This window comes from Empidonax traillii, unplaced genomic scaffold (genome assembly GCF_003031625.1).
Source record: "Empidonax traillii isolate 1590-97213 ecotype Southwest subspecies unplaced genomic scaffold, ASM303162v1 scaffold330:size615109, whole genome shotgun sequence".
NCBI classification, from domain to species: Eukaryota; Metazoa; Chordata; class Aves; order Passeriformes; family Tyrannidae; genus Empidonax; species Empidonax traillii.
This window is the reverse complement of record NW_020955523.1, coordinates 330,030-339,056: the sequence shown is the minus strand read 5'-3', so window position 1 is coordinate 339,056 and position 9,027 is coordinate 330,030. Positions and strand designations below refer to the sequence as shown.

At 44.1% G+C, this 9,027-nt stretch overlaps 1 protein-coding gene across 1 annotated transcript in view; it reads right to left on the bottom strand.

The window, feature by feature from the left end:
- Positions 1-8,030, bottom strand: part of HSF2 (heat shock transcription factor 2) — an 18,727-nt gene extending 10,697 nt beyond the window's left edge. Inside the window, 5 exon segments of the mRNA XM_027891786.1 lie at positions 10-122; positions 2,378-2,502; positions 3,906-4,033; positions 4,234-4,342; positions 7,802-8,030. Of these exon segments, the coding sequence (XP_027747587.1) occupies positions 10-122; positions 2,378-2,502; positions 3,906-4,033; positions 4,234-4,342; positions 7,802-7,993 (667 nt within the window). The 5' untranslated portion in view covers positions 7,994-8,030.
- Between the last annotated feature and the right edge of the window lie 997 nt (positions 8,031-9,027).

Below are 9,027 nucleotides of genomic sequence, written 5' to 3'. Positions count from 1 at the left end.
ACTGAGCACTCCCTTATGCACGTACAACACTTGAATGAAGCCTTACCTTTCGAATAACTTGCTGTTGTTGCAAGTGTTTTGCTCTCAGTTCTGACACTTCCCTCCAGAGGGATTCATTCTCTCTGTTTAAAAATGATGATTTAAAAGTCAAAATAAAATTAAGTTATAAAACATTTATATTAAATTTTGTTAAAGATTCATTGGCCTCACTAAAGCTCTTCAAAATATGTTTTCAGATTGGGGTGTGGGGTGGGAGTGTCATAGAGTCAGATCCTTGGAAAGTAATTATAAAATGGAGACCCAAAGACAACCAATGGCCTGCAGAGAATTTCCAGCCCTTTTAAAATGGAAGAAACAAAATATTCTCAAATTTATTAGCTATACAATCTAAATTTAAAAATTACTATCAGCATTTAGAAATTAACCATTTTGTTTCCTTTCCTGTAAAAACAAAGTTATCTTGTTGTCTTCCTTCTAGAAATTAAATTTAAAAAAAAAAAATCAAGCATGCAGTTGGTTTCTGGCAGCAAAGGACAGCATAAGAACGCAGTTTCCTCTCACCACTAAAAAACAGAGTTCTTCACCTCCATCCAGCCTGCTTGTCCTCCCTCACACACCTCCTGCTAGGTGCAAGCTACCTGTCAGCAACTGCCCATCTGCCTTGAAAGCATGATTCTGTACATGCTTCTCTTGTGTGTACAGAACAAGCTCTCAAGTCACACAAAGCTGTAGCCATTCAAACAGTTGCCTCTATTAGCTCCAGTAAAGGGGCATGTTAGGTGCTAAAATCTAACAGAGCTTGTCAGAGATGACAGTTTTCATGAAACACTGCACTTCTACAAACCTTAGCTGTTCCAGTACTCACAGGAGGCCAGTTACTGAGACAGAGTAAAAACTGCCCGTGCTATTGAAAACACAAGAAGTTTGTTTCCAACAGCATCTTGCATATTAAGAGGCAGATAATAAATATCAAAAGCTTCAAGGAATAAGAAAAGACAACACACCACCCTCCTGTCTTTTGCAGTTTAATTTTCAACACAGAGAAACAAACTCCACTGGTGTTCAGTTTTTAGGAAACCTTAAGCTAAGTTTTCAGAAACAGCTGTTCACGTGCAGTGTGATGCAGGGTATTACTCCTCAAATGCTTCTATGTCCAACATATGTCCAACATACAATTTAGGAGTACAGTTCCAAATTTAACAAGTTACAAATTTAACAACTGAAGTTAGGGATTCTAAATTTTCTCACTAGTTTTATTAACATGTTTTGGAGGATGAGGTCTTCTGATTTAGCCCAGTTTATATCTCAATTATTTTAAACTGATGGGACAAAATCATGGATGTCAAAGACAACCATTTTAAGTTTTCATCTCTACAAACTCTCAGGGGTTTGGACCTGAGGCCTTCTGAAGTTATTTCAACCCTAATTTGTCTAGGATTTGCAAAGGGCATATATGAGCACTTTTACTCTAGACTGGCCAGATTCTAACAAAGATTCTTCCTAGGCAAAGTAAGTTTGCCTCTGAATATTCTACCCCTCAAATAACTAGAACTGAAGACTATAAATGACCGAATTTACTTCTTAAAACTTTAACTAACCAGTGATCTCTGTCACAGAGGTACACCATCACTTACTTTCTTAATGTCAGTCAGGGTATCCTGAAACAGTTCCTATTCAGGTGATGTGACTCACAGCTTACTGTCATTTATCTTGTTTATATCTACATACTCTAAAGGATTAAGCAATTTGTAACATGCATCTTTCTCACTGTTGAGAATAAATTATAATTACTAAGTAGGTAATAATGCAATTCTAAAAATACTCTATTTATATTTGCATTTTAGATTCTGTTCCTCTGTAACTGATGTAACAAATGAATTTCCAAACTAGATTTCTAAACACGTTTTCCTAGGCATTAACTCTTCTGCAATTTCAAGCAGTGGGGGAACAAAGACAACAATAGGAAAACAAAAATCAATGACCGAAGACATTAACTGCTGTATTATATGCACTTTGCACAAACCAAACTCTGCCTCAAACTAAATACAGCAACTACTTCAAACTTGAAGATGTAAACCAGCATACTTTATGCCAAGAGCTGATCTGAATATTCAGCCTCAGCAGCATTATGGATCTAAAAGTATTATTTAATTGCCCACTACTAGACAGTTCCGGAAACACCAACATTGCCTATTACTTTTAACAATATGAGAATACTTAATTTTTAATGCCATTTTTCTATTGAAATTTATGTTTCTAAAGCAATATTGAATCTAGGTAATGAGAAATCAAGAGACACCTAAAATTAGATCTTTGTCCAATATCTAGTATCAGAATTACTCAGCATTAGGGATCAGTTACTGATGCAGCAACTTACCTCTTCAAAAGAGACAACTGAGATTCAATAGTCGTTTGTTTAATTTGCACCTTTTGAGCACTACAAATTATTTTGGAGAGATCTTCCTGACGTATCTTGTTTTCTTCAGGTCTCGAAGATGAAGCCTTTAAAAGATTAGAATCCAGAAACACCACTTCCCTTTACTCATACTTAACTAATATTCTACTTCGGTGAGCACATATATTTTCTTACTAGCATTGACAAACTATGCACTTAAGTTAACAATAAACCAAGCATCAAAAAAACCCCAAATCAGAAACACAGCTGTCATCACATTAGCTTTTGTTGTTACAAACATTTGTGTACATTCAGATTCTTCAGGCACTCTCCCAAGTGCTCTACTTCATCATAACTGCTTCACAATAACCTGGTGTTAATAAGTACATCACTCTGTGCTGATTTTAGCTAGGGTAGAGTTAATTTTCTTCATAGTAGCTAATATGGGGCTGTGTTTTGGATTCATGCTGCTGTGTTGCATCGTAGGCAAAACAGAGCTGTTTTTTGTTTACCACTGAGCAGTGCTTATACAGAGTCAAGGCCTTTTCTGCTTCTCACCCCATTGCAACAGCGAGTTGGCTGGGGCTGCACAGGAAACTGGGAGGGCACACACATGGCTGGGACAATTCTCCCCAGCTGACCAAAGGGATACTCCATACCACATGGCATCATGCTGCTTATATAAAACTGGAGGATAAAGAAGGAAGGGGGGGGGTGTTCGAATTGACAGCATTTGTGAAGACAAATGTATCTGTTACGCATGATGGAGCCCTGCTTTCCTGGGGATAGCTGAACACCTGCCTGCCCATGGGAGGTGGTAAATGAATTCCTTGTTTTGCTTTGCTTGCGTGTGGCTCTTGCTTTACTTACTGAACTGCCTTTATCTCAACCCATGAGTCTTCTCACTTCTACTCTCCTAATTCACTCCCACATTCTTACATGGGGGCGGTGACCAAGCAGCTCTGTAGGTCCGAATTGCTGACTGGGCTTAAACCATGACACCCACCCTCTTACCAGAGTTTAATTTGCCATATTTCGACTTGATATCTATATTCACCTGACTCACAGTAACAGCAGAGCACGTTTCAGAGTCATATTTAGTACGTTTGTAGGTTTGCCCTCATTCTCTTTGGTGGAAAGTTTAATGCTTACAGTAGCTTCATTCTGAAACAAGCTACATAAACAAGCAGTTTCTTCTATTACTGATTAGGTAAAGTCAAAGCATGTTCTGTACTTTTAATACTCTCTTGAAAATTGTCCTATTTACCTAACTCACTCATTTTTGCCACCAGTGAAACTTACTATAGTGATAGCAAAGTAGGTTAAATATAATCAGATCCCCCAAAATATGTTTAAACGGGATTAAGACATAAATGAAGGCAGTGCAGTTTGCTTCCATAAACTCCAAACTTATCTGCACTCTTAATCCTGCAGTTAAACTTGTCATGAACTTTGCTATTCATCAACACTTAGCAATACAGTTTTTTCTACATACTAAGTTTTCACTAACCTTCCTTTTAATGTGTTCCAACAAGTCCTCCCGGCCCTGCCTAAAATACGCGTGCCGAAATTCTACTGGACCATCTCGCTCCAGTTTGACAATCCCAGAATCAACATGGACAACTTTTCGGAAGCCATCTTTAAAAAAAAGAAAAACAAAACTTCAAAATACACATTAAGAAATTTAAAATATGCTGTCCCAACTATCCTATTAATAACTTCGAGGATAAACCAGTATTCTAGTTGCAGAGAACACAGGGCCACTGCTCAAAGGAAATTATAACTAAACATGTACAGGATCTAGAGCTATGCTAGAATGCAAAAATTCAGGAACTTACACATGTTAAGCTGTCTGACAAAGCTTGCCATGTTGTTGTGCTTGAAGTACTTGGGAAGAATCTCTTTTGCGAATCTCTGCTCATCCAACACCAAGAAACTCTTGCCATTCTAAAATGAGAGACACACATTAAGCTACTTAAAAACCATACCAGAAAACACACTGGGCTTTTAGAATTAATCACCAGATAAGAATGTTTCCTCTGTGCATGCAGTACATTACTGATTTGCTTGCCTACAACTTTCCAAAACAAAAAGCAACTGAGTACTATCAATTTACATCATTATCTGTATCTGAAGAGAAACATCTCTATTGTTACTTTTTGCTTCCTAAAAAATTAATCAATTGTTTCCCAACAATAATCACAGTTTACTACAGGACAATACTATCAATTTTGTACATCATTCTGAACTCTTGTTCAGAAAGAAATCTAACAAAGAGCCTGAGCAAGGAAAAAACATTAACAACCAGCTGAAAGCCCCATCTGCTTTCCACTATAAAAGCATGATTAGTTTGATAGGACTTGTAGAGCAGATGGAGCTGTCAAAGAGCTGAGTATGTCCACTAGGTTTTGGAGTTACCAAAAAGGTAACTACCCTAGGCACCATACCCCTTCTGGAATGCCAGTTGTGAAGGAGGACTGATCTTTTATTTAATCCACAGGCTTTGACTAAAATAGAAGGATCAGCTCTTTGTTCTTCAATGACTGCACCCCACAAACTACAGGGCAAATAACTGGCAAAATGCAAATTATCTACTTCTAAAAGCTTTAGGTGTCTGTACACTCACAGTACTCTCATCCTGTATTTAATGAAAAGTCTATCGTCTTTAACAAATGTCAACACTGGTACTCTGTCTTCTTAGAGACCCTTTAGCTCAATGAGTCATGTTTTTCTTGTCCTCAAATGGCAGCTGCTCTATGATCACAAGAAGCTTAGAGAACCATCCATAAGACCATGTGAAGATCCTTATCCAAGAGCTTGTGTCCTGGTTTCAGTAGGGATAGAATTAATTTTTTCTTAGTAGCAGGCACAGTGTTGAGTTTTGGATTCAGCAGGAGAATAATGTCAATAACAACATTATTCTCTGATGTTTTAGTTGTAGCTAGGCAGTGCTTACCCTAAGTCAAGGACTTTTCAGCTTCCTGAGCTCTGCCAGTGAGCAGGTGCACAAGAAGCTGGGAGGGAACACAGCAGGGGGGGTGTGCAGTACCACACCAGGACAGCTGACGCACAGTGGGCAAAGGGATATTCCATACCACAGAACATCATCTCCAGTATATAAACTGGGGGAGTTACCCAGAAGGGGGGCAAACTGCCGTTCCCGGATGAACTGAGTATTGGCCCAGCAAGAGGTGAGCAATTGTATTGCACATCCTTTTGTTTTTCTTAGATGTTCTCTCTCTCTCCTTTTTATTACTATTATATATTAAAAGTGTATTATTGTATTATGCATATTATAAATTAGTTTGTTTCAATTATTAAACGGTTCTTATCTCAACCCACAGGTTTTAATGTTTTTAACCAGGGTGGGGAAACAGGAGCAAAGGGCTGTGTTGTACTTAGTTGCCAGCTGGCGTTAAACCACAACAGCTTGTTCCTGACAAACCAGGACCATCAGGAACAGGACTATATAAATGATCTCCACTGGATGAGTTAGGTGTTTAACACTGAGAGGAAGGTAGGAAGATAGGAAGATGAAAACTTCGAGTAATGCCTGCCTACCTCCTGCTGAGAAAGAACCAGCGGAAAGATTGACTATTTCAGCCAATGCTGTGTGAAACTCACCAACCAGAGGTGCTCAAATGACAACCTCCATGTGGTGCCTCACTTTGTCCCTTTGACATTGTCCAGGCTTAAGACAGGAAAATCTGAGAAACAGATCTACTAGCTCTTGTTGCCCCGACAGTCATTTACAGCAAAGCTGTACAGACACTAAGGCCTGTAAGCATCACCAACAGCTCAACATGATTTTCAACTCCTAGTGCCAACGACTGCAGCACACAGTAGTCTTCGAAGTGCTTCATTTGGTATTCCTGACCCGTATTTCCATGGACAATACGTACTGTGGCTTCACTAAGATATGTATGCAGTGAGACAAAATTTGGCTCTTTGGTTTCAGATGGTGTTTAGCCTTACAGTGTAAGAATACAGATTTGTATAGGAGGAAAGTGAAATACTATAGTAACTGCACTCTCCCTTGTTACGTTTGGTACACTTTTTGTACCCTATAATATCGACATAGTGCACTTTTTAAAGCAGCCTCAATACTTCACTCTCACAAGAACTGCTCGTTGCCAACAACATCAACTGTTATTAGTGGACCTTCCCCCTAGAAACAGCCTCGCAGAATTTCAAACAAGTAGCCTTTACTGTTAATTAAGAAAATAAAGCAAGGATACCTAATAGTCTTGGTGTGTTTACTCAAGTTAACATGAGCAATGACTTTGGAATGTCTTCATTAAAAGCGTAAGGTACCAAAAATAACACATCTTAAGGTAGATAACATCAATCTTTATGTAGCCCTTATTACCCCTCTTCCAAAAAGAAAGCTATCATAATCTATTGAGGCCTCCTGCTACCCCCTTTAGGAAGTTTTGGCTGAAGTTACTAGTAAATCATTATCAGTAAAATGTGTAAGACGTTTTATCATTCCTCGAGCACTCAAAACAGCAGCTCTCAGTTGAGTTTATCTCAACACCACTTGAAGACGTTGACACAGTTTGAGAACAGGATTTTCTTGAAGAGAGGATGTAGAGAAAAATGAAATAGTTATTATTAAAATACGCGCTTAGCATTTAGCATAAGAGTTAATGATGTTAACTGCAGCAACTCGCCAGCCCTTCGTTACACTGTAAGAAGGTGTAAGAAGATGGTGCCCAAGCAGACTTTCCCCGCGGCCCACCCTCTTCCCGCCGCTCCAGCAGGTAGAAACCGAGACTGGGAAGCCCCGGCCCGCCCCCCACGTGGCCGCTCACCGCCGTCCCCGCGGGGACCGGCCCCTCTGGAGGCCGTCGGCGACTGACGGGGGAACAAACAGCAAGCAGGCCGGCACACCCCGCTCTCCCTATCCTCCCCAGCTCACCCCGCTACTGACGCACCCACGGCCCCGCAGCGGGAGACACCCCCGCAGCCCCGCGCTACCCGCACCATGGCACCATAAACACAGCGCACGGCAGACCCCCCCCCCCGCTGCCGGGCCCCTGCCCTCCCCACCGAGCCGCGGGGCGCCCCCGGATAAGTCCCTGCCTGCTCAGCCGGGGCCGGCGAACGAGCGGCTCCCCCTCAGCAGCAGCTGGGGACGCGCCCCCGGAGCGGCCACCGGCGCTCCCTCTCCCCAGGTAAGGCAAGGCCAAGACGCAGCCCGGCCTGGCCCGAGAGGGGCCCGACCAAGCCATGCGGCCGTGCCCTGGCTCGCCGCCCTCCCCCCGCACACACCGAGGCCCGCGACACCCAGCAGGGCCTGGTGCCCGCTGGGCACCGCCGGGGAAAAGCGGAGGGTGACGAGGGGGAGGGGGGCTCCCGCCACACGCGGGCGGGAAGGGGGGGGGGGGGGGGGGGTTGGCCGACCTGGCTCCAGGTGATGAGGTTGTTGCTGGGGGTCTCGCCCAGCAGAGCCCATAGCTTGCTGAGGAAGGCTGGGACCCCCGGGCCGGCGAAGGGCGGTGGCTGCTGTGGGGGCTGCGGGGCCGGGGCCGGGGCCAACACCGGGACCGGAGCCGGAGCCGGAGCCTGGGGCTGCGCCTGCTGCTGCTGCTTCATTGTGGCTCTGGCGGTGCCGGCGGGGCCTCTGCCCGGGGGGTGCGCGCAGCGTGCCGGGCCCCGCCCCTCGCGCGGACCCCGCGTGCGCGCCGGCCCCGCTGCACGCGCGCGTGCGCGCCGGCCCCGCCCCTTCCCCTGCCCTTTACATAACGCCCCCACGTGCGCCGCCCTCACGTGTCACAACAGCGCCGGCACGGGCGGGACGGGGCCAATCGGGGCGCGCCTCGCCCCGGGGGGCGGGGCCACGCGGCGCTGCTGCACGTTCTGACCGGGCGGCGCGCGCGTGGCTCGGGGGCGGGTGAGGGAGGCGGGAGGGTGAGGGAAGTGTGCGGTTCCCGCCGCGGGGAGCGGCTCGCAGGTGCCCACAGCGTGCCCTTCTTGGGGACTTATCGCAGTGTGGGGCTTCAGACGGGCCCAGGAGAAAGGTGAAGAAAAAACTTGTCAGCTGAAAAACATAAGCACACAGGGCACGGAACATCGTGCTGTACACGACCTCATAATGTTTAAGCATATGCGCAACAGGAGCATCCAAGCCAACTAAAAAGAAACCCCAAACCACTCAGGCAGGCCCTAAGTAGATCCCTCTCCTAGGCAACTTTATTAGACTTCAGACCAACTGGCTGCAGAGCCTCTGAAAGAAAACCAGTTTGAATCAAAAGGGTATATTTAGGAAAACAGCCTAATGAATGATAAACCACAGTAAAATTAATTTCTTAACTGCAAATAAGTTTTAAGAAATTGTTCTATGGAACTAAAACTAGTATTTTCACAACAAGCCCTCATCGACTGACGGTGTTACTGATGTCTTACTTTGTTGAGAGTTCTCGGAAAAGTCTCAAATGAATCATGGTCAGCTTGATTCACTTCAGTTTGCAGTGAAAATAAAGCGCAATGGCATAGGGAGCGTAAATGAGAAGCTTTAGCATGGTAGCCAGCAGGAGAATTAATTTCGGTATTTCTGTTTTAAGCTGTATATCACACTGCTTCCCTTTTCTCCCAGCATTAGCAGGCTACAAGAGCCTGTAACAAACTTG